This window comes from Mobula hypostoma, chromosome 26, assembly GCF_963921235.1.
Source record: "Mobula hypostoma chromosome 26, sMobHyp1.1, whole genome shotgun sequence".
Lineage (NCBI taxonomy): Eukaryota > Metazoa > Chordata > Chondrichthyes > Myliobatiformes > Myliobatidae > Mobula > Mobula hypostoma.
Genome location: NC_086122.1, coordinates 31,269,734 through 31,296,242, shown reverse-complemented (window position 1 = coordinate 31,296,242; position 26,509 = coordinate 31,269,734). Strand labels below are relative to the sequence as shown.

Here is a 26,509-nt window from a genome sequence, read left to right as displayed (position 1 = left end):
CTTAGACTCTCCCACCATCGGAAACATCCTCTCCACGTCCATTCTATGGAGGCCATCACATTCGATAGGTTTCAATGAGTTCCCCCTTCATTTTTCTGAACACTAGTGAATACAGGTCCAGACCAGCAAACTCACATCATATGACAGGCCTTTCAATCCTGGAATCATTTTCATGAACCTCCTTTGAACCCTCCCCAACATCAGCACACCTTTTCTTAGGTAAGGGGACCCATCTGCTCACAATACTCCAAGCGAGGCTCCAATGTCAGCACATCCTTTCTTAGATAGTATCCAATATTATATCCAGTGATGTATGTTTTCATTTCCTTGCCATCCAAGTTCTTTATAGTGCATGTTTCACATTATAATATGCCCTGCAGTGCAATTGTACCTAAAATATATGCATGGCCTTGGAAATCTTATAAAGGAGGAAACCATTACTCAAGAGGTAATCGTTGTAATAATATAAATCCTCTGACAAGCAGACCAAAAGAAAAAAAGCTGTTAAATTGAATTACTTCTGTTCAGAATCAGAATCAGGTTTGTTATCACTGGTGTATGGTATGTCATTAAATGTATTGTTATGTGGCAGAAGTACATTACAATACATGATAATAAAAACTGTAAATTACACTAAGAAATATACATATATTTTTGAAAAGTTAAATAATTAGTGCAAAAAGAGGGGAAAAAAAGTAGTGAGGTTGTGTTCGTGGGTTCAATGTCCATTCAGAAACCAGATGTCAGAGGGGAAGAAGCTGTTCCTGAATCACTGAATCCTGTTATAAATCTATTTTAGAAATCTTGTGAGCATTTTCTATTATTTCTGAATAATAAATCAAAGCAACACACACACACAAAAAGCCAGAGGAACTCAGCAGATCAGGCAGCATCTATGCTAATGAATAAACAGTCTGAGTCCTGATGAAGGGTCTCGGCCCAAAAACGTCAACTGTGTATTCATTACTATAGATGCTGCCTGGCCTGCTGAGTTCCTCCAGTGTTTTGCGCGAGTCGTTTTGGATTTCCAGCATCTGCAGTCTGTCTCCTGCCTGTAATAAATCGAAGAGCTGGCATCGAGGCAATGAAAAAATGTAGTGCAAATGTTGGGCTTCAGCTGAAATTGTACAACAATCAATTGGACCGACAAAATGCATAGATGAAATGAAACTTACAATGACTTACCACTAGTATCTTTCATGTGTAGAATTAATTTCAGTTTATTTATCTCGCATAATTGTTTGTTTCTTTGAGTAAATGTAAATAATCACCAATTAGAATATTTAATGTGCAAATTGAAATAATGGGAGTGTATGTCTACCTAGCTTCCTGGTCTATCATTGATGTATTGTCCCAGGTAATGCTCTGAACTACTTCATTGAAGAGCAATCTCTTAATGCACTGAGATTTTGTATATTTATCAATTAGTAAAACTACTGAGGTAGAGGGAATCTTTAACTTTCAATATAAGTAACCTGCATGAAGAAATAAGTCTTGAAATTGTTTGTGGCACATTATTGTACAAATTCCGATTCCCATACCTGTTCCAAAATGCCAATCCATGGCCTCCTCTTGTGCCATGATGAGGCCACCCTCAGGGTGGAGGAGCCACTCCATCTGGGTAGCCTCCAACCATTGTTCCCTTTAAGGTGCATGCATCTGTACGCGCACACACAACTTTTGCCACTAGCGCACAAAAGAGTTAGAACTGCGCACAAAAGGTTGTCACCCTCTACCTCGTCGGCATGTTAAGTATATCTCACGATCGTACACAAGCACACTTCCTTTTCCAGTTTCTGATGCGCATGGCGTTGACAATGAGGAGTTTGCAATGGTTTCTCTGCAGATTTTAGAACAGGCTTATTTATACTGTTTTTATTGAAGAAATTATTCAATGTGCACATATTATTGTCACTGGACAAAAAAGATTGCACAGCACAAGATTTTTGCACACACTGATCGTTACAAATTAGAGGGAACATTGCCTCCAACCTGAAGAGATGAATATCAATTTTTTAAAAATTCCCTCCCAGTCCCCTCTTCTTCTATTCCCTACTCTGACCTCTTATCTCTTCTCACCTGCCTATTATCTCCCCCTGGGTCCATTCCTCCTTCCTTTTCTCCTATGTCCCATTCTCCTCACCTCACAGATTCCTTCTCCAGCCCTTTATCTTTCCAATCCACTTGGCTTCACCTATCACTTCCGGCTGGCCTTCATCCCCTTCCGCCACCTTTTTATTCTGATGTCTTCTTCCTTCCTTCTCAGTCCTGAAGGAGGGTCTTGGCCTGAAATGTCGACTGTTTATTCATTTCTGTGGACCCTGCTTGACCTCCTGGGTTCCTCCAGCATTTTGTCTGCACGTTGCTTTGATTGCCTCTACAACTCATTGAGTCCTCATCTGACATTCAGCTTTCTAGTAATTTTAAACAACCTAATATAATAAATGAAAGAATTTCAGACATCTACACTTGTTGCTCATACATTAGCATCCCGCACTTTATAACAATGGAATATACAGTACATAGAACCAGACATCCCACCTCTCCCGGAAGTTCCGGGACTCTCCTGCATATTAATAGTGGCTCCCTGATGCCCGCAAATTATATACAATGTCACGGAAATCAATTTTTTGAGAGCGAGAGAGAGAAAGCAAGAGAGAGAGCGAGAGAGAGAGAGAGCGTGCGAGAGTGACCACGAGAGAGAGAGAGCGTGAGAGAGAGAGCAAGAGCAAGAGTGTTCCAAAAAAAGAAAATATAAAACGTACGTCACCCCAGACTATACTAAAGTGTACCCCTGCCTAATAGGGGTCAAAATAATGGCAGTGTTGCTCGCTGCACTGTTTGCAACAGTGACTTTTCTATTGCCCATGGTGGGTTAAGACTGTAAAAGACATGTTGAGGTGAGTTTAACAGGTGTCATTCATTCATCAGCATAGCAAATGTTATTTAAACTAGCTGGCTGGCTTGATAAGGAGCTACTCTATTGCAGACATTCCACCTCTCCCGGAAGTCTCCCGCAAATTGATGGTGCTACCTCCCTGAAATGAGTTTTTGCAGGGTGGGATGTCTGTAGAACAAATAAACACAGTCTCACTCCTCAGTCATTCCTCTGGTACTGTAGGTCAGCACTGCAGACAACTTAAGAGGCACCAATTCTTAAACCACCCCATGAGCTTATATTCTTGAGATTTGCGAATTGATTGAGAGTCAGTATAATTCTACACTACCTGAGGTAAATGTGTTGAGCACGTGGTCAAGTGGTTAAGGCGTTCGTCTAGTGATCTGAAGGTCGCTAGTTCAAGCCTCAGCTGTGGCAACGTGTTTGTGTCCTTGGGCAAGTCACTAAACCACACATTGCTCTCGTGTCTGTGCGAGGAATGGCGCCCCACACAGACTTCCAATCTGCGCCTTGTAAGGCATGAAAATGCCCGACGCAGGCCTCTCATGGTCTGAGTTGATGTTCCCTTCCTCCCCCGAGGTAAATACAAATTTTATTTATTTACTTACTGCTCATTACTCTGTCGGTCCTTAGGAAAGCCATTGGAAGTCCTCCATCTCTGTCGAGGCTGTCTTCTCTATGGTGCCCTAGATGTGGTTCAGCGTCCTCATTTCTGCCTCTGCAGTTCGGCGCCAAGTTGTCCTTGGCCTCCCACATTTCCTCTTCTCTTCAGAAGACCAATGGAGTGCTGCCTTGATAATGGAGATGGCCTCTCTTCCCATCACATGTACAATCCATCTTCAATGTTTCCTCGTGATGATTGTGGCCATGTCCTCTTGGAGACACTGAGGGAGTAGGATGTGGTCGGAGATCTTTCTTGGCCACAAAATAGGGAGGATCGTCCGGCGGTTCATGGTATGGAGTGACGACAGCTTGGCAGCACCGTTCTCTGCCACTCTCCAGCATTCTGACTCGTACAAGAGTGTTGTCAGTATGTAAATGTGTTACTGATTCAGGATTAATGCTCTTACTTAGTTGTTCTTGCACTAAGTGGTAACAGCTAGCTTCATGCTCTGCATCATTACTTGATTCAGTTCTGATACTGGGGTGAAAGCAGGAGAAAAAATCTGAGGAGACTATAATTAATTGTCAAAGCTGGGGACCAACCACAGCCTCAGCCCAGATCACCAGCAGGTTTTCTCACCACGCCGTCTGACTGCCCACTGCAAGTCGATCATGGCAAGTAATTAAAGTTCCTTGACTTGATCACATCATTGTCAAAGCTGGGGACCAACCACAGCCTCAGCCCAGATCACCAGCAGGTTTGCTCACCATGGCGTCTGACTGCCAATTGAAAATTGATCTTAACAAGCAATTAAAGTTCCCTGACTTCATTGCACCATCACCCCTGAGGCCTGAAATGGTCATTCTGTCAGAAATCTCGAAGTAGGTGTTCATGGTAGGACTGACCGTACCTTGGAAAGACCAGATTGAGGAGGCATTTGAGTATGAAAAAGCCAAATACCAGGAGCTGGTAGAGCAGTGCCAAAAACAGAGGTGGAGAGCACGATGCGAACCTTTAGAGGTGGGGTGTAGAGGTTTTGCTGCCTGCTTGTTGTGCAGAACTCTCTCCTTGGCATTACAGGGGCTGCAAAGAGAGAAGCCATCAGGATCGTCCCAGAGGCTGCTGAACGAGCCACCAGATGACTATAGATCAAGAGGTGTGACCCGTGGACCAATGCCACTGGGACACAAGCCAGAGCTTCATCAACCCTGGCTGGGTCACCCAGACAAGGGTGTCTGATGTTTAAGGTTCAAGGTACATTTACTTTCAAAGTACGTATGCTGTATACAACTCTCACATTCGTCTGCTCCAGACAACCACAAAACAAAGAAAGCCATGGAAGTTGTTCAAAGGAAAACATCAAACCCCACCCCCCCCGGTGCAAAAAACAAATTGCACAAACGGCAACAAGAACATCAACTCCCCCCCCCCACATGCAAAAAGCAAACAAATTGTGCAAATGACAAGAACATCAACCCGCCCCCCCACGCACAAAAAGCAGACAAATCGTGCAAATGACAAAAACATCAACTCCCCCCCACGTGCAAAAAGCAAACAAATCGTGCAAGTGGCAGCAAGAAACGACGAGCAAAAACATAGTGCATAGAAAGATAAAAATCAGAAGAGTCGGACTGAAATACAAGCAAACTCCAATGCAACCCATAAGCTGCAGACCCAGAACTTTGGCACCACCCTCCAGTGGCACTGGAGGGGAGAGAGAAAGACCACTGGAACGTAGGGGCCTTCTCTCGGGAGCAGTGAGCAAAAGGGAGAACGTGACTGTCACACACAGACACCTTTCTTCAGCGGCAGCGAACGAGAAGCTGGTAGACAGCACTGAACACTCACTCGCCTCGATGCTTTAATCTGCGAGATTGGTGAGAAATGGAGTTGATCATGGGCTTGCTCATCACTTCGCTTGATGTCTCCAAGTTTCTTGGCCTCGATGTCGCTCAGCTCCTGGAATCTTCTCAGAGACAGCAAAGCGCCAGATCACTCAATCAGCCCAAAAATTCGCCTTTAAACTGTAGATCACAGACTCCAATGGTGCCAGAAACACACTTAAAAGAAAAAGAAGCGAAAGAGAAAGTTTTGTGGGCTGTCTGGAAGACATCACCCCAAGTAGTGTTGTTCACTAGCACTATCCCGACCGGGAGACCAGATGTTGAAAGACCCAGTGACCCAGGTCACATCACGGATGATGTGTCCCAGCGCATCGACATCAATGCTCCCAGGCCATAGAGAGTGAATAACTTGTCACTGTGTCTACTCCTGATCATTGTCAGAAGAACACCATTGAAAATCATGACATGCAAACTCCTGGTAAGATTCAGATTGATGTTGTAATCACTGTCTGGCTTCACACAAGAAGAACTTTCTTTTTTCTGTTTTCCCAGAATCGGAGCTTTGCCGGCATAATCGATATTTATTGCCATTCTGAGTTTTATTGGTAACAGTCCAGTATCATGGTGTTGTGTTTCAACAAATAGTATAAACAAGAGCAAGTTTTTGCTGTTTTACTGAAGTTTCTTGGGCTAAAGACCATAATACTTGTAGAAGGGCCATTAATCAATGTGTAGTATGTGGGGAGAATGTCATTGTGGCCTGACTGCAGATCATATCATATGGTACCACCTTACTGAGAACATGGCACTGACGTCCATTATACCACTTTTAGGGTGGGGGCTTTCACTACTGCCTGCTGACTATAAGAGTTCACATTTCAAAGTTCAAAGTATATTTATTATTGAAGTATGTATACATTATACAACCTTGGGATTTGTCTCCTTACAGGACACCATGAAACAAAGAAACCCAAAAGAACACATTAAAAAGAAGATGGTCAAGCACACAACGTGCAGAAAAAAAACAAATCATGCGAACAATAAACGCAAGCAAATATCGTCCTGGACTGAAGTCCACGAGTAAAGTCCATCCCCCAACCCATAGTTCAGCGCAGAGCACAGCAGCAGGCTGAGCCTGCCTGTCACTTGAATCGGCGCCGACCTCCTGACCTTTACAACCTGGCCCGGCTCCTAAATCATCATCCAAATATCAGGTTCACTGTGACACACTTGTGCCTCGTGATGATGATACTCCTTGGCATCTTTCGTTGCTGTTTGTTCAAGGTTACAGCTTTTCAAGCCACATCAAACATGAGACTCTTACAGTTTTACAAATTTATCTGGATCTGAATAAACTCTTCTCTGGCTTCCAGCCAGGTACGGGTATCAATTATAACAGGTGTTTCGATGACAAACTCTGCCATCTTCATCAGGGATTATGCCTGGGCATGTCTAGTCCGGTGGTATTTATACCCCCATCGTCCATCCCTCCTGATTGGTTAATCCTCATCCAATTTGGTTCCCACTCACCCACCTTGTTTACAATTGAATTCCAGTTCTTACTTAGAGCGAGACCTTTGTCTTTGTTAAAAGTCTTTTCCTCTAGTTTTATTACAAAGGCTTCTTTTCCTAAGTGGTCCCAAAAGCCACTAGCACAGCACAATAGTTTTATGCTATCGAAGTCAATCTTATGGCCATTGCGAATGCAGTGTTCTGCACTGCCGATTTCTCCGGGTAACCCAAATGGATACACCTCCTGTACTCCTTGATGCGAGTTTCCACCGTGCATCCCGTCTGGCTGATATACACTTCTTCGCATTCACAGGGAATCCCATAAATGCAAGCCGACCTGAATCCCAGTTTTCACAGGGTTTGATTAACAGTGTGAAAACTACTTCGGACCCGGAGAGTCTCCCCGAGGAAGTAAGACCATTACGCACGATGTTCCTACAGCATGGCTACAAGGTGAAGGAAATCATTTGGGCCCTTAAAATGGCCGAGGAGAAAACCAAGAAACACCATGAGGAGGAACCTGTTGCTGCCACCTATCTTCCCTATATTTCCACTATTCATAGAAGGATCGCCAGGATCCTGCAGAAATACCAGATTAACACCATCCATAAACCCATAAGGAAGCTCAAATCACAGCTTATGTGAGTCAAACATTGAGCTTGGACTCAGGTTGGCCTGAGCGAATGCGGGGCAGCGTACATCAGCCAGGCAAAACGCATGATAAAAACCCGCATCAAGGAGCTCAGGAAGCGTATCTGTTTGGTTTACCTGGAGAAATCAGCGGTAGCAGAATATTGTGTTTGCAACGGCCATAGGATTGACTTTGATGGCACAAAACTACTGCGCTGCCCCAATGGCTTTCGAGGCTACCTGGTAAAGGAAGCCGCTGTGATAAAACTAGAGGGAAAAAATGTTAACAAAGATGAAGGTCTCACTTTAAGTAAGAACTGGAATTATAAACAAGGTTGGACAGCGGAAACCCGATTGGATGAGGACTAACCAATCAGGAGGGACGGACGATGGGGGTATAACTAGACGTGCCCGGGCATCATTCCTGATGAAGATGGCAGAGTTTGTTATTGAAATGTTGGTTATATTGATACCTGTACCCAGCTGGAAGCCCGAGAAGATTTTCTTTATCAAATATGCCAGGAAAGCACTAGATCGTTTTTAACTGAATCCGTTCATCATTTAAACTGCAAATCTATCCTTTAGTGCAGGGGTTCCCAACCCAAGATCCATGGATTCCTTGGTTAACGATAGGGGTCCATTGCGAACCTGCTTTTTAAAAATTTCCAAAGTTTCAATAACCCGAGAACCTGTTCAGCACAAATACATATGGGTGGCAAGTCGCCAAGTCATACAACCCAGCGCATAATAATTTATGGTGACATAGGCACAAACTGTCTCTTCAGTTCTTTAATTCCTTGTTCCTAAGTTATAGCTCTCTGCTATCTATAATTGCTCTGAATTAAAATATTCTTCCAATCTGTCTGAAGAGAAGAGTTTTAGTTCTCTATAAAGCTTCCATTTTTTAAAGCTTGTGAAAGGTCTCAGAGCCAAATAATCTACATTTTATGGCCTCTTATTGCAGTATTCCATGCCTGCAGGTTCTCAATACTATCCTGTACTTCAAAGGTTTCAAAGGTATGTTTAATGTCAGAGAAATGTATACAATATACATCCTGAAATTCTTTTTCTTCGCAAACATCCATGAAAACAGAGGAGTGCCCCAAAGAATGAATGACAGTTAAATGTTAGAACCCCAAAGTACCCCCCAGCTCCCCCCCAACGCATAAGGAGTAGCAAAGCAATGATCCCCCCACCAGCAAAAAAAGCATCAGCGCCCCCCTCTGAGAACTTAAGCGTGCAGCAAAGCATCAATAAAGACACAGACTTGCAGTAACCCAAAGACTACTTATTCACCCAGTAATTCGACATACCACAGGCTCTCTCTCTCTCCCTAATAAGGGAGAAAGTGGTGTCTCTGTTTCACAGCAAGAGGGGAGACATAACAAACAACTCGCTGATTTACGATGTTAAAAGTCTGTTGCATTGCTTCTTCTGAGCTTCAAGAGTATTGTCCCTCATAAAGAACTATTCCAACCCTTCCACATAGGGTGGGGGTGTTTCATAATCAATCGGATATCTCCACCTATCTAGAAAGAATATCTGGGTCCGAGCCACTTGGTGATCCTTGCCGCCTGAACAAAAACCCTTATCGTTTGTTTATTGGGATTGGATTTTTTTTACTACCAGCAATGCCACCAGCATTTAGGGCAGCAATTAAAGTCCTCCATCTCTGGTAGAGTTCAAGGCTTCCTTCATTATATTGGTAGCGTCCTCTCAGTTTTTACTACAAGTCATACAAGTCCCGGCTGGAGACTCAGGAATATCGTCACACTCAGATCTAGAAGGATTCTTCATTGCTGTTTCTGTAACAGTTTTGTTTGACCAGTCAGGGTTGTTAGCCCTGAGTTTAACCCCCGAACCTGGAGGACTGGTGGACCACTCTTAGTCTGGCCTCTACCCTTGACCTGTTTGGCATGGGTGACCCTACCAAGAGCCAAGATATAAAACCCTGACCCCAGCCAACATAGCTCTCTGCATCATTGAGGAACGCGAGCCTCCAAGCCTAACCACAAGGTTGTAGTCCTCTTGGAGGGGAATTGGATATGAAATTAGTTTAGTATTGGCACATGTCCCAAGTTACAGTGAAAATTTTGTGCTGTAATGAGTATATTTCATACGTTTAGGTTACACATGACCCTGGTCTTTGATTTTTTTTGTGTTTAATTGCAACTGTCCACGTAAATTTATTTACTCCCTTTTGCACCCAGGAAAATGTTGGAAACAGAATCCTAAGGGCCTGTGGACACAGCCAACAATCAGCAGATGCAGCAAAAATATCTTTTCTTTCTGAGCAGATATGTGTTGACAGTCCTTGATACCAATTGTGTATTGGCAGGTGGTCTGTGTGCCAGTCTTGTGCTTGTCAATTCTAATTATAAGCATCTCTAGGTACCAGGAGGTTTTGGAAGAAGGATGTGCTCTTTATAATAGGCTGATGAAAGCTAATGAGTAGATACCCAAGACCATAAAACATAGGAGCAGAATTAGGCCATTAAGCCCATTGAGTCTGCTCCACTATTTCATTATGGCTCATCCATTTCCCTCCCAAGCCCATACTCCTGCCTTCTCCCTGTATCCCTTCATGCCCTGACTAATCAAGAATCTATCAACCTCCGCCTTAAATATACCCAATGACCTGCTCTCCACAGCTGCCTGTGGCAACGAAATCCACAGGTTCGCCATCCACTGGCTGAAGTTCTAAATGGACGTCTATCTATTCTGAGGTTGTGCCCTCTGGTCTTAGACTCTCCCGCTGTAGGAGACATCCTCTACACAGTCACTTTATCTAGGCCTTTCAACATTTGATAGGTTTCAATGAAATTACTCCTCATTCTTCTAAATTCCAGCAAGTACAAGCTCAGAGCTATCAGACACTCCTCATATGATAAACCTTTCTTTTGAGTCATTTTTGTGAACCTTCTCCAATGTCAGCACATTCTTTCTTCGATAAGGGGGCCCAAAACTGCTCACAGTACTCCAAATGAGGCCTCACCAGTACCTTATAAAGACTCAGAATTACATCCTTTTCAAATCCTATCATCATCAAACCTTGTTTTTTTATATTCTTACATGTGAAATCATTCTGATACCATCATGCATATTGAGATTTTGTCATATTCAATCAGTGGCCATGTTATTAGGTACCTCTTGTTCAATGTGTTGTGCATTCACAGATGCTATTCTGCACACCACTGTTGTAATGTGTGGTAATTTGAGTTACTGTCACCTTCCTGTCAGCTTGACTGGCCATTCTCCTCTGACCTCTCTCACTAACAAAGCATTTTCTCCCACAGAACTGCTGCCCAATAGATGCCTTTTTGTCCTTTGCACCATTCTCTATGAGCTCTAGAGTTGGTCGTGTGTGAAAATCCCAGGTGATCAGCAGTTTCTGAGATACTCAGGCCACCCCATCTGGCACCAACAATCATTCCACGGTCAAAGTCACTTCGATCTCATTTCTTCCCCATTTTGATGTTTGGTCTAAACAGCAGCCGAAACTCTTGACCATGACAGCATGGTTTTATTTATCGAGTTGTAGCCATGTGATTGGCTCATTAGATATTTGCATTAATGAACAAGTGTACTAAAAAAGTGGCTACTGAATGTAGATAAGAGCATTGAAATACAGGTACAATAAGATACAAGGGAGAGCTGGAGCAACAAGTGTTCTGCCAGATGAACGACTGGATTGAGCGGCATCTGTGAGAGGGAAATACGCTGCAAGGTTTTGACCCAAAATGTCAGCACTTCTTTTCCTCCCACAGAGGCTGCTTGAGCTACTGAATTCCTCCAGCAGGGTCTTTGTTGCCTGACGAGAGGCTTGCATGCCTCTTCACAAGCACACTAGCACAGATAACACAGAATATAAATTACACCGATATATTATACGAGATTGTGAAAAGAGAGGGAAAAAAGACGATGCAGAAGCAAGCCATTACTGCAAAAAAAAAAGTTTCAAGATTCAAGGAACACACTGAGGATTCAGGAACAGCTTCTTCCTCTCTGCCATTCAATTTCTGAATGAATTTTGAACCCATAAACACTGCCTCACTATTTTTTATTTCCATTTTTCACTACTTACTTATTGTAACTATTTTATGTATATATATACTTACTGTAATTCAGTTTTTTTCTCTAATATTATGTATTGCATTGTACTGCTGCCGCAAAGTCAAAAAATTTCACAACCTATGCCGATGATACTAAACCTGATTCTGATTTGGATTCAAGGTTGTTTAATGTAAATTCCAATACACAAGTGTAAAGAAGAATTAAATAATTGTTACTCTGGATCTGATGCAACACAAAAACAACACAATAAGATAAAGAACACAGTAATAATTAAAAACACAATAAATAGAAATACATAAGATAGGTTACATACATAGATTAACTGTATGTCCGTAAAGTGACGCTAGGCACAGGAGCGTCTGTAGATAAGGTGACAGACGGGAAATGATAAAGTAATGGTGATTGGAGGGGTGGGTTAGTGGGTGGAGGGGTTGATCACCCTTACTGCTTGGGGAAAATAATTGACACAAAAAAGACACAAGTCCATGGTGGAGTAAGAGGTGGTCTGTAATGTTCCATTGCTGAGGTGGGATTAGGGTTGTGAGGTTTGATTCAAGAACTGGTGTCTTATTTACTTACAAATATGCCATAGTTAAAGGAACACCTAAAACTCTAGCGGACACAAATTTATAGCTGTAAGCTTTCTTTCATATCCTAACCATTCTCCCTGGCTTTGCAGCATTGTGAAAGCCAAGGAAGTGTGGCTGGCTGTACACCAGGTTCTGGAGCAGATAGTCAACACAGCCTGAACAAGAGGCCAAAGATGAATCCACCATACCTTATAACCTGATCCTCATCTGAAGTCATGGTGGGTGGATTCGTTGAGGCCTCAGAAGCGTCATGAACAAGATGGATGAGCTTAGAGCCTGGATCAGTACCTGGAGCTGTGATGTTGTGGTCATTACAGAGTCTTGGATGGCTCAGGGGCAGGAATGGTGACTTAGAGTGCCAGGCTTTAGATGTTTCAGAAAGGACAGGGAGGGAGGCATAAGAGGTGGGGGCATGGCACTGTTGATCAGAGACAGTGTCACGGCTGCAGAAAAGGAGGAAGTCATGGAGGGGTTGTCTACTAAGTCTCTGTGGGTGGAAGTTAGGAACAAGAGTGGGTCAATAACTCTTCAAGGTGTTTTTTTATAGACTTCTAAGAGTAACAGGGACATCAAGGAGCAGAAAAGGAGACAGATTCTGGAAAGGTATAATAATAGCAAGGTTGTCATAGTGCGAGATTTTAATTTCCCAAATATTGATTGGCATCTCCCTAGAGCAAACGGTTTAGATGGGGTGGAGTTTGTTAGGTGTGCTCAGGAAGGTTTCCTGACACAATATGTGGATAAGCCTACAAGAGGAGAGGGTGTACTTGATTTGGTATTGGGAGATGAACCTAGTCAGGTGTCAGGTCTCTCAGTGGGAGAGCATTTTGGAGATAGTGATCATAATTCTATCTCCTTTACCATAGCATTGGAGAGGGATAGGAACAGACAAGTTAGGAAAGCGCCTAATTGGAGTAAGGGGAAATATGAAGCTATCAGGCAAGAACTTGGAAGTATAAGTTGGGAACAGATGTTCTCAGGGAAACGTACAGCAGAAATATCGCAAATGTTCAGGGGATATTTTGCATGACGTTCTTCCAATGAAACAGGGAAAGGATGGTAGGGTACAGGAATCGAGGTGTACAAAGGCTGTTAAAAATTTAGTCAAGAAGAAAAGAAAAGCTTACGAAAGGTTCAAAAAACTAGGTAATGATACAGATCTATAAAATTATAAGGCTAGCAGGAAGGAGCTTAAGAATGAAATTAGGAGAGCCAGAAGGGGCCACGTGAAGGCCTTGGCAAGCAGGATAAAGGAAAACCCCAAGGCATTCTACAAGTATGTGAAGAGCAGGAGGATAAGACGTGAGAGAATAGGACCAATCAAATGTGACAGTGGAAAAGTGTGTATGGAACTGGAGGAGATAGCGGAGGTACTTAATGAATACTTTGCTTCAGTATTCACTATGGAAAAGGACCTTGGTGATTGTAGGGATGAGTTACAGCAGTCTGAAAAGCTTGAGCATATGGATATTAAGAAAGAGGATGTGCTGGAGCTTTTGGAAAGCATCAAGTTGGATAAGTCACCGGGACCGGACGAGATGTACCCCAGGCTACTATGCGAGGCGAGGGAGCAGATTGCTGAGTCTCTGGTGATGATCTATGCATCATCAATGGGGACAGGAGAGGTTCCGGAGGATTGGAGGGTTGCGGATGTTGTTCCCTTTCAAGAAAGGGAGTAGAGATAGCCCAGAAAAATATGGACCTGTGAGCCTTACTTCAGTGGTTGGTAAGTTGATGGAGAAGATCCTGAGAGGCAGGATTTATGAACATTTGGAGAGGCATATGAGTAGAGATAGTCAGCATGGCTTTGTCAAAGGCAGGTCGTGCCTTACGAGCCTGAATTTTTTGACTAAACATGTTGATGAAGGTAGAGCAGTAGATGTAGTGTATATGGATTTCAGCAAGGCATTTGATAAGGTATCCATGCAAGGCTTATTGAGAAAGTAAGGAGGCATGGGATCCAAGGGGACCTTGCTTTGCATATCCAGAATAGGCTTGCCCACAGAAGGCAAAGTGTGGTTGTGGATGGGTCATGTTCTACATGGAGGTTGGTGACCAGTGGTGTGCCTCAGGGATCTGTTCTGGGACCCCTTCTCTTTTGATTTTTAAAATGACCTGGATGAGGAAGTGGAGGGATGGGTTAGTAAATTTGCCAATGACGCAAAGGTCGGGGATGTTGTGGATACTGTGGTGGACTGTCAGAGGTTACAGCAGGACATCGTTAGGATGCAAAACTGGGCTGAGAAGTGGCAGATGGAGTTCAACCCAGATAAGTGTGAGGTGGTTCATTTTGGTAGGTCAAATATGATGACAGAATATAGTATTAATGATAAGACTCTTGGCAGTGTGAAGAATCAGAGGGATCTTGGGGTCCGAGTCCATAGGACACTCAAAGCTGTTGTGTAAGTTAACAGTGTGGTTAAGAAGGAATATGGTGCATTGGCCTTCATCAATTGTGGGATTGAGTTTAAGAGCTGAGAGGTAATGTTACAGCTTTATAGGACATTGCTCAGACCCCACTCGGAGTACTGAGTGCTCAGTTCTGGTCACCTCACTATGTGTTCGTCCATCATCAACGTCGACGAGGACCTCGACACCATCATTATGGTGTTGAGACTAACGCGTGATTTGGATTTAAGTGAGGGAGAGTTGCGCAGCGTCAGCCTCACTCTCTCTTCCCAATTCCCATCTGTATCCAGTGGCAAGACAGAGTCAAGATGGCTGGAGATGGGACTAGGCGCAGTGGATGACCAGGACATCTTCTGTGTCTTGTCCTGCTCTACACGTTCCACGACGCTTGCAGAGACCGCCTTCTTGACCGTTGGACCTTCCGCTGGTCTCATCTGCTTAATCCGCTGGAGTCTGTCTTCACATGGTGGGATAGACAACTCCCTATCTCACCAAGGGTTTGAGACCCGTCGGCTACCCCCACCTGGTTTAGCCGGCTTGTCGAAGCCGTTGCCCGGGGTGTGGCCGCTGTCGCATGCAAACAGCTACGGGGAGCCACAGGTGAGAGCTGAGTGCCAGGTGGGGACCAAAGGTGGATTAACCGCCTTGAAAAGGATGCGACATGTTCCCCCACCAGAGGTGCTACCCCTCCCTGACACCCCATACACCTCACTATAGGAAGGATGTGAAAACTATAGAAAGGGTGTAGAGGAGATTTACAAGGATGTTGCCTGGATTGGGGAGCATGCCTTATGAGAATAGGTTGAGTGAACTTGGCCTTTTCTCCTTGGAGCGACGGAGGATGAGAGGTGACCTGATAGAGGTGTATAAGATGATGAGAGGAGTTGATCATGTGGATAGTCAGAGGCTTTTTCCCAGGACTGGAATGGCTAACAGGAGAGGGCACAGTTTTAAGGTGCTTGAAAGTAGGTACAGAGGAGATGTCAGTGGCATATTTTTTACGCAGAGGGTGGTGAGTGCCGGCAACAGTGGTGGAGACAGATATGATAGGGTCTTTTAAGAGGCTCCTGGATAGGTACATGGAGCTTAGAAAAATAGAGGGTTATGCGTAACTCTAGGTAATTTCTAAAATAAGTACATGTTCGGCCCGGCATCGTGGGCCACAGGGCCTGTATTGTGCTGTAGGTTTTTTCTATGTTTTCTATGTTTCTAAGCTGCTGGCAGTGATGTTGGGCTATGCCTCAGGCTGTAGGTGGAGAAGGGCAGTTGTGATAGGAGCCATCAGTGTGACATCTGCTCCTCCTGGCACTGCACTGGAGTAAACAAGAAGCAACTAAGCCCTGATGACAGGAATGATTCCCTTTTAAACTAGTTCTCTCCTGATTGCCTCTTAATAACATCTGTTTATTTCCTTGTCTTATTAATTTTACAGGTTCTTTTGGAATAAAACAATTCTCAGAGCAATATTAAAAGGACAATAACCTTCTGGCATGTACTTCATCCCTGATCTCATGCACGTACATTCAAATTAAAATATCAGGCAGTAAAAGATATTGCTTTAAGTTCGAACTCTATTATACCTTTTTGAAATTCTCAGCATTTTCCTACTCTCCCTCCCTCCTTCTCCCTCCCTCTCTTTCATTGTCCCTCTCTCTCATTCTCTCTCTCACTGTCTCTCCCCTTCTCTCTCTCTCCCTCTCCCTGTCACACTCTATCCCTCTCCCTCTCTCTCTACCTCCCTCTCTCTCTCTCTCTCACATACACACACACACACACACACACACACACACACACACACACACACACACACACACACACACATTCTCTCACACTCTCTCTGAAATCCAAATCAACATTTCTAAATTTGGCCAACTTAGTCCTCCTAGCGTCTCCTCAGTCCTCTCTGTGGGTGGGGTGCAGCCAAACCTGGAAACGGATGTTGCCAAAGGCACAGAAACAGATGGTGAGGGACAAAGGGGAAAAAGGCAGGGGCAGAAGAAATTAGGAAATGAATCAAATATTATATTAGCGAAAGGGGAAACATACTGAATTTGCTAAATTCATCAAAACCATGAAGTTTATTGTATATTTTATAGCAACTGCAGTATTTAAAAGTTCTTTCTATAGCTGAAACAGTCTATAATTGTCTGTCACAATCTTCAATCTATCTTAGATCTCTGTATACTCAGAGAATACACTCTGTATATTCAGATTTTGAGAAGAATACTGCTATTATTATGCAATGCTTTTTCATGGAGATTTGCAGTGGTATGAACAAAATCTCTAGTCATTCTACGGCATGTGGTTGATTCACACAAGTAACCTTGTGCCTCTCTCAGTTTTGTTGTTTGACCTCTGTCTTGCAGATGAAGTGACAACGAAGATGCTACAGAGACGATATACACAATTACGGACTGGCGAGATGATCATCATTGTGGTTGTTCTGGTCATGTGGGCAGGTGAGTGATGTTACACACTTGCTGTGCTCTTGGCTCTCTGGGAAGTACGTGTGTTGTACCACAAGCTACTGCAGTGTACTGCAAGGTCCTGCGTTGTACTGCCAGGTACTGCGTTGTACTTGCATTGCCTGCTGTTCAGTCTGGCACTGTGAGAGTGTTGGCACTTTACATCTCAAATGCAGAAACGTTTTATTTGTACTTAAAGAATACAGCAGTCAATTTTACAGCCAATTTATTCAACATTTAATATATTTATTACCCCGTTCCAAAATATTATTGGATATGAGTGTATCTGGATCATGGGCTTCCAACCTGTTGCCAGCTGTGAATGAACCTCACAGATTTATCAGTTTGCTAATCGTTTATATAAAGTCAATTACACCACTTAGATCTCACTTGTAATCCTACCCAGTACATTTCTTTTATTAATGTACACAGTTCCACATGCCCTCCATCCCTCTCTCTCTCTCTCATTCCTGCCGCCTTCCTTTTGCCAAAACTGATTTATTAATTAATCACTTCTACATTTTACTTTTTATAAGTTCTCATTACCAAACTCCCATGTCGTAATCAACTTCCTCTTCTTATTTTCTGCACCAACCCAGACTTCATCCTTCAGGCTCCTCAAGCACTCCAGATTAATATTGTTATTTTACACTGGAATCAGTCCAGCATCTCTCAGATCTCCGCCACCCACAGTGATTTTGTGCAGCTGCCATTTCGGGCAGCAATGAAGATCCTCCATCTTTGGCGGTGTCCACGGCTTCCTTCACTGTGTCAGTAGCCTCCTCTCGGTTTACTGCCAGTCATGCAAGTCCCTGGTGGAGACTCAGGAATACCGTCACACACACATGTAGGCGGATTCTTCATTGCTGGTTCTGTAACAGTTTTGTTTGACCAGTCAGGGTTGTTAGGTCTGAGCTGAGCCCCTGAACCTGGAGAACTGGTGGACCACTCTTAGTCTGGCCTCTACCCTTTGACCTGTTTGACATGGGTGACCCGACCAAGAGACAAAGCAGAAAGCCCTGATGCCAGCCAGCATAGTTCTCCATGTCATTGAAGCACACAAGCCTCCAACCACAACAAGGTTGTGGCCAGTGAATTCTCCTCTCCAAAATCCAAACAAAAAGAGAATGCTAAGATGTTCAGCTCTTTGCTTTCTGTATCTTTCTCATTAAACTCCTCCCTGTTCCTACTAGTCTCCCCAGTTTCAGAAGCTTTCACAGTACCTAGGCTAAGCCTAATAGTGCCTCTACTAATTCAGCAACTGCCCAATCCACATCTTTAATTGCACTGGGTCATAATGTGACATTTCAGTTGCCCTGTCGATTTTGACAATCTGAATACAGGTTGACTCCCTCTAGTCCAGCACCCTTGGGACCTGTCCAGTACTGTACCATGGAAAATCTGAACCACGGAAATTGCCCCCCATTAGCTTCCTCCGAGCCAGAGAACTGGCTACCAGGTTACATAAGGGTTACAAGAACTATCCACAACCTGAAGGTTCCACATCAGAAACACGTGGCTGAGGTCGTTGTGGGCTGAAATTGCAAAAATTACAGTGGAAAGATAATTAGCTACAAACTAGTACAGATTTTTAAATTTTATTTTATTAAGAGATAGAGTGTGGAACAGGCCCTCCTGTCTCAACAAGTGGCACTGCCCAGCAACCCTATTTAATCCTAGCCTAATCACAGGACAACTTACAATGACCAATTAACCTACAAAACAGAGCAACAGACACAAAATGCTGGAGGAACTCAGGCATCATCTATGGAAAAAAGTAGTTGATGTTTCAGGTCAAAACGTCGACTGTACTTTTTTCCATAGATGATGCCTGGCCTGCTGAGTTCCTCCAGCGTTTTGTGTGTGTTGCTCTGGATTTCCAGCATCTGCAGATTTTCTCCTGTTTGTGATTTGAACTTAGGAACCAGTACATCTTTGGAATGTGGGAGGAAACCGGAGCATCTGGAGGAAACCCACACACCCACGGGAAGGACGCATAAAACTCTTGCAGATGGCGCCAGATTTGAACGCTAAACTCTGACGCTCTGAGCTGTATTAGCATCCTGCTAACCGCTATACCACTGTAGCTCCACGAATCCTAGTCGATTTTAGATCTTGGTTAGAATCAGTACTTAATACAGATCAAAACGACAGGATGTCGGACTAGAGAGTTTCAGCCAATTCTTCTGTTCCTTTCCAGAAGTTAATGGCTCAGGTGTAGATTTTAACTTATTGCCTCTCAATAAAGTTGATCTGCTAGATGCCCAGCAATAAATTGCTCTGCACAAACACCATCCCAGTATCGATCCAGTACTTCAGTGTTTTGTTCAATAAGTATAGTACAGTAATGCTTTTCATTGCAGTATAGCACAACACCCTTGGGCAGGAGTTGGTGTCACAGCTGCTGAATTTACTAAGTAATGATCTCCGGCCAGATGCTTTTCTGCCAACGATTTAACGGGTTTGAATGGAATTACAGTTAAAAAATACACGTGGACTAAGATGTTAACTGTCCTGTGCTATCACCAGTGGGATCATCAGTTGATCTGCCACCTGTCTTCAAGAGTTTCAGCCCGCTTATGATCAAGACTCCCTCGAGGTGGTGGGCCAGCTGTGCTAAAGCACCACCTCCCACTGGTGAGCTTAAAAACTCGGCATCTGCCTCCAGCTGAGTTGTTGGTCGCTTTCATCCAACAGATAGTCTGCTCTTCAGGTGTCTGTGCAACTACTGAAGGGTTTGCAAGATATGTATACACTGTCCGACTAACTGCCCCATCAGAATATTCCTATCAGAATGAGTTATTGTCCCATTTTTGAAAGACCTGACTCAGGTGACCAACTGTGTCATGTCACAGTCACAGAGAGAGCCATGGAGTTAGACCATAAGCCCATAAGATATAGGAGCAGAATTAGGCCAGTTGGCCCATCGAGTCTGCTCTGCCATTTCATCATGGCTGATCCATTTTCCCCCTCAGCCCCAAACTCCTGCCTTCTCCCTGTATCCCTTCATGCCTTCACTAATCAAAACTCTATCAACTGTCTTAAATCTACTCAATGACTTGGCCTCCACAGCCACCTGTGGCAATGAATTCCACAGATTCACCACTCTCTGGCTAAAGAAATTCCTCCTCATCTCCGTTCTAAAAGGAGACCCCTCTAATCTGAGGCTGTGTCTTTTTGTATTAGACTCCTCCACCACAGGAAACATCCTCTCTGCATCCACTCTATCGAGGCCTTTCAACATTCATTAGGTTATAGATATCAGTGAAGCACAAGTCAGTTGAAGAGCGTGGTCTTTAATACTCGGTAGGTACCCTCTCTGGGCTGGATGCTCTGCGTGAGTTCACCCTCCTAAAGGATGATCGCATGTCGGCCTCAGAGACTCACATCACAGGGTCATCGGGGACTGTGGGACTTTGTGAAAGTGCTTCCACATTTTGACGATCAAAATGAATATAAAGCACTTTTGAGCTCATCTAGGAGTGAAACCTTGTTGTCACATTTGTTGTTTAAATAATAAAAATGTACGACCCAGACAAGATTAACATCACAACAGAATGAAAGCTGAACGAAACATTTCTGTATCTTTTATATGATCATGCCAAAGCAATTTTTCGTTTGGTCAGGGCGTTCATTAGTCACCCACTTTCATGATCTCAAGATCTCCAAAAGGCCAATTAAATACCTTACTTACTGTTACATTTTTATAAAGTGGGAAGTCTGCCAAACAATTAGCACACCTCAACCTTCACATAAAACCCAAAAATGTCCTGCTCAGGGCAAGGGTTGGTCTGCGCAGTTGCAAAAACCAAATGAGAGGCAACACTGATGATTAGTCGAGGAAAGGGGCAATGAAAGGTACTAAGATTGCTACTTGGACAGGAGGATTTCAAAAAAAAATTTTTTAAAGAAAAAAATTGCAAAAGGCAATTGTTTTTAAGAACTGAGGAGGCTGAGGGAAGGTTTAATCGAAGTGTATAAAATTATGAGGGGTTAAAATAGAGTGAATAGGATTAATTTTATTTGCCTTAATGGTGAGGCCAAAATCAAGGTTGCTTAGATTTAAAGAAAGTAATGGCAGGGAATGTTGAGTATTTTTTTTATCCAAAAGGCGAGGAAGTCTGAAATCGATGCTTAAGGGAGGTTGGACGCAGAAAGACTTCTGCATTTAGCAAGCACTTGAATGAGCACTAACCCTGCCAAAACCTGCAAAAGGATAAGCTAAGAAGAGGACTTGGGCTTTATTTTGGAGTCTTTTATTTATAGATACTGTGCGGTCAGACCCTTCTGGGCCAATGAGCCACACCGTCCAGTAACATGCCTACTTATCTTTAGCCGAACCATAGGACAATTTACAATGACCAATTAACCTACTGACCTGTACGTCTCTGGACTGTCGGAGGAAACTGGAGCACCCGGAGAAAGCCCACATATTCCACAGGGAGAACATACAAACTCCTTACAGACGACACCAGAATTGAACTCTGAATGCCGATGCCCTGAGCTACAACAGCATCACGCTAACTGCTACACTACTGTGGGCCCCCCTGTCAGATAGAGCCTGAATTGTTAGTTTTTTTAATGCTTGCTTATAGGTTTATATCATTACCTGTTTGTCTGTGCTTGTTCAGTAAATTTTCTGTAAGAGTAGTTCAGCTGTTTCCATATTTCTACAAAGTTCAAAGTAAATTTATTATCAAAGTACACGTGTCACCATATACAGCCCTGTGATTCATTTTCTTGTGGGCATACTCAATAAATCTATAGAATAATAGCCATAAAAGAATCAGTGAAAGACTGCCCAACTTGGGCGTTCAACTGGCGTGAAAAGACAACAAACAGTGCAAATACAAAATGAAAGAAATAATAATAATAAATAAATAAGCAATTAGTATCGAGAACACGAGATGAAGAGTCCTTAAAAGTGAGTCCATTGATTGTGGGAACATCTCAGTGATGGGGCAAGTGAAGTTGAGTGAAGTTATCCCCTTTGGTTCAAGAGCCTGATGGTTGAGGGGTAGTAACTGTTTCTGAACTTGGTGGCACAAGTCCTGAAGCTCCTGTGCCTTCTTCCTAATGGCAGCAGCGAGAAGAGAGCACATCCTAGGTGGTAGGGGTCCCTGATGATGGATGCTGCCTTGCTGTGACAGTGTCCTCAGTGGTGGGGAGGGCTTTACCCATGACGGACTGGGCCACATCCACTACTCTGTAGGATTTCCCATTCATGGGCATTGGTGTTTGCATACCAGGCTGTGATGCAGCCGGTCCAGATACTCTCCATCACACATCTATAGAAGTTTGTCAAAGTCTGTTAGATGTCATGCCGAATCTTTGACAACTCCTAAGGAAGTAGAGGCACTGCTGTGCTTTCTTCATGCTTCCTGTAGTTTCTCTGCAGCCTGGGTCACACCATGGAATCCAGCCACCTCATAGTTTGCTTCTTATCAACAGAATGACTCTACCTCGAGCTATTATAAGACGGCCACAATTTCTTTGTTCTTTGCTCTTTCTTTGTTCTCTCCCTTCGCTTTCTTTCTTCCTTACAGTAGGTTGAGTTGGTTGCTGCTATATCCACGTTGATGAACATCCAATAACAACACTTGCACCTCATTCTTGACTCCTGAATCATAACATCTCCACACTCTACAGGCCAGACAGCTCTTTCTCATATGGTACTAATATCAGAATCAGGTTTAATATCGCTGGCATATGTCGTGAAATTTGTTGTTGTACACAGTGATAAAAACTGAATTACAGTAAGAAGTGTGTATATATAAAGTTCAAAGTTCAAAGTCAATTTTATTATGAAAGTACATAGGTACAATGGGGTCTTTTAAGAGCTTAGAAAGATAGAGGGCTATGTGCTAGGGAAATTCTAGACAGTTTCTAGAGTAGGTTACAGAGTTGGCACAACATTGTGGGCCGAAGGGCCTGTAATGTGCTGTAGATTTCTATTTTCTATGTTCTGGGTTTGTATGTCAGCACATACAATCCTGAGATTTATTTTTTCTGTTGGGCATACTCAACGAATCTATAGAATAGTTAGCATAAGAGGATCGATGAAAGATCAAACAGAGTGCAAAAAAAGTAGAGAGGTAGTGTTCATGGGTTCAATGCCCATAAAGAAATCTGAATCTGAATTCTTTGAATCAATAAAATCTATTAATCCATAAGTGCCCTCTCCTCTGGGTACCAAAGAGCAATCAGAACGACTGACTCTGTGTTCGTAGATGCTAAAGAATTCCGCTGACGGAATGCAATTGATGTGAGATAGTGTTTGCTTTGTGTGCTCTTCCTTCTTTCTACATCCTAAGTTCAGATTGACAATTGACTCTTCTCTTCTATTTTGCCAGGTGTCATAGCTCTGTTTTGTAGGCAATATGATATCATCAAAGACAACGAACCTAACAACAATAAGGACAAAGCCAAGAGTTCTTCAGAATACAGCACTCCAGAGCACCCGACGGGAGGGCTGTTACGCAGCAAGGTAGGAGGAAGTGGCTGCCATTTTAAGTGTTTATATTTAAATCCTGGTTTACATTGAAACAAATCAAACCATATTAGTATATAATAGGATTAAATAAATGTATAGGGAAGAAGCTAAAAGATAAAATTGTAACGATTTGCGCATATAGCCACTCATTGACTGATGAGTCAAGAAGCTTTTGGGTATACTTAAACCCATAAAACCATAAGATATAGGAGCAGAATTAGGCTATTTGTCCCATCAAATCTGCTCTCCCATTTCATCATTGCTGATTCATTTTTCCTATCTGCACCAATCTCCTGTGTTCTCCCTGTATCCCTTCACGTCTTGACCAAACAAGAATCTATCAAGCTCTGCCGTAAATATACATAAAACCACAGCTGCCTGTGGCAACAAATTCCACAGACTGACCGCTCGCTGGCTAAAGAAATTCCTCCTCATCTCTGTTCTAAAAGGACGCCCCTCTATTCCGAGGCCATGCCCTCTGGTCCTTGACTCTCCCACCATGGGAAACATCCTCTCCACACCCTCTCTATCGAGGCCTTTGAGAATAAGGCATTGGGTTCATTTAAAGTGGAGGGTGAGAGGTCCTGGATTAGTAAGGGTATCAAAGATTACAGCGAAGACAGGAGAATGGGGAAAATAATTCAGCCACAATCGAACGGCAGAGCAGACTTGATGGGCTGAATGGCCTAATTCTGCTCCTATGGCTTATAGTGTTATAATTGTTGAGTTGGAAGTATCTTGGATTTAACTGCATCATAACTTCAATTTTTAGAAAGACACTTCTGTTGTTAAAGTACCAGTTTTAGTCAATTTATTTTTGTAAACCAACAGTACGTGTTTGTCTTTGCCAACCGCTCGATACAGTGACCAGAGTCAGGAGAGGATTCAAACTCTTCTTGGCTCTCCACATGATGTTTTCTAAAAGAAATCTGATGTTTCATTGCCAAGAGTGGTGGCTGCAGGAAAAGCAGACATGCTATTCAGCTCCTACTCTTGGATAGGCGTGTATAAAACCAGAACACGAATCTCTTTGGCATCAAGCCCACTTGTATACTCAATAAAAATGCCTCAAGGATCACGACAAGCAGTATGGCAGGGTGCACTATTTTTCTACCGAAGACACAAAACACTCGATGGATTCAGAGAAAAAAAGCTAAAGGAATAAATGTCAATAAAGTTCTTAACCCAACAATTAACCTACCAATCTTTTGGACTGTGGGAGGAAACTGGAGCACCCGGAAGAAACCCGCACAATCACGGGGAGAACATACAAACTCCTTACAGACAGCACCTTCTAGGTAGTCCTCCCTCACTCCCCACACCTTTTCATTCTGGCATCTTCCCCCTTCCTTTCCAGTCCTGATGAGGGGTCTTGCTCCGTAAGGTCAACAGTTTATTCACTTCCACAGAGGCTGCCTGACCTGCCGAGTGCCCCCAGCGTTTTGTACGTGATTTCCAGCAACTGGAGAATCTCTTGTATTTGCTGCCATCACTTCCCTCCTTCAGTGCCTGTACTGTATGTAGCAATATAACTTTTAAACCAATAGTACAGCTGTGAAACAAATCGTGTAACCACAATAGCTAGTAACATTTATCATTTTAATGTGTAGTTATAATATACACTGAGTGGCCAATCTGTTAAGTACAGAAGTGGAATACGGTATGGTCTTCTGCTGCTGCAATAGAAGCATAGAAACATAGAAAACCTACAACACAATACAGGCCCTTCAGCCCACAATGCTGTGCCAAACATGTACTTACTTTAGAAATTACCACGGGTTACCCATAGCCCTCTATTTTTCCAAGCTTCATGTACCTATCCAGGAGCCTCTTTAAAGACCCTATTGTATCCACCTCCACCACCGTCACCAGCATCCCATGCCACACACTCACCACTCGCTGCATAAAAAAACTTACCTTTGACATCTCCTCTGTACCTACTTCCAGGCACCTTAAGATTCTGCCCTCTTGTGTTAGCCATTTCAGCCTCTGACTATCCACACGATCAATGCCTCTTATCATCTTATACACCTCTATCAGGTCACCTCTCATCCTCCACCATTCCAAAGAGAAAAGGCCGAGTTCACTCAACCTATTCTCATAGGGCATGCTCCCCAATCCAGGCAACATCCTTGTAAATCTTCTCTACACCCTTTCTATAGTGTTCGCATCCTTCCTGTAGTGAGGTGACCGGAAGTGAGCTCATCCTATGGAGAAAAGCCCATCCATTTCAAGGTTCAACATGCTGTGCGTTTAGAAATGCTATCCTGCACATCATTATTGTAATGCCTGATTATTTGAGTTACTGTTGCCTCTCTGTCAGCTTGATCCAATCTGACCTTTCTCCTCTGACCTCTCTCATTACCGAGGCATTTTCACCCACAGAACAGTTGCTCAGTGGGTTTTATTTTTGGTTTTTCGCACCATTCTCCGTAAACTCTAGAGACTGTAGTGCATGAAAATCCTAGGAGATCCCAGCCGTTCAGAGATACTCAAACCACTGTGTCTGGCACCAAAAATCATTCAACGTCAAAGTTACATTTCTTCACCATTCCAAAGTTCAGTCTGACCAACAACTATGCCTTGACTGTGTCTGCGTGCTTTTATGCATTGAGTTGCTGCCACATGATTGGCCGATTTGAGCAGATGGACCTAATAAAGTGTCATTAAATGTATAAAGAAGTATTGACAAGCAACTTGTATTGCTTAGTAATCCCAATTCTTAGATCCATCAAAAACACTGTGGAGATTGTCATGTGATTAAAATAATCACAGTCTTCTATTTCAAATGATTTTTTGGAATTTACTTTATGCAGAAAAGAACTGGAAGTTAGTTGTTAGCCAGTGAAGAGTAAAAACTATTTGCCAGAAATACTGTTCCAACCCACAGAAATTTTAACCTCCATTTGAGATGAGTTGTCAATCTAACGGTCACTCATTAAGTATTGACAAGTTAATTTGGGGTGGCGTGGTAGCGTAGTGGTGAGCA

General features: G+C 43.2%; 1 protein-coding gene across 1 annotated transcript in view; it reads left to right on the top strand.

The window, feature by feature from the left end:
* The window catches only part of fndc5a (fibronectin type III domain containing 5a), a 54,808-nt gene that overhangs the window by 4,130 nt on the left and 24,169 nt on the right, over positions 1-26,509 (top strand). The window contains exons 2-3 of the mRNA XM_063033643.1: positions 16,929-17,021; positions 23,381-23,514. Coding sequence (XP_062889713.1) covers positions 16,929-17,021; positions 23,381-23,514 — 227 coding nt within the window. The remainder of the gene's footprint in view (positions 1-16,928; positions 17,022-23,380; positions 23,515-26,509) is intronic.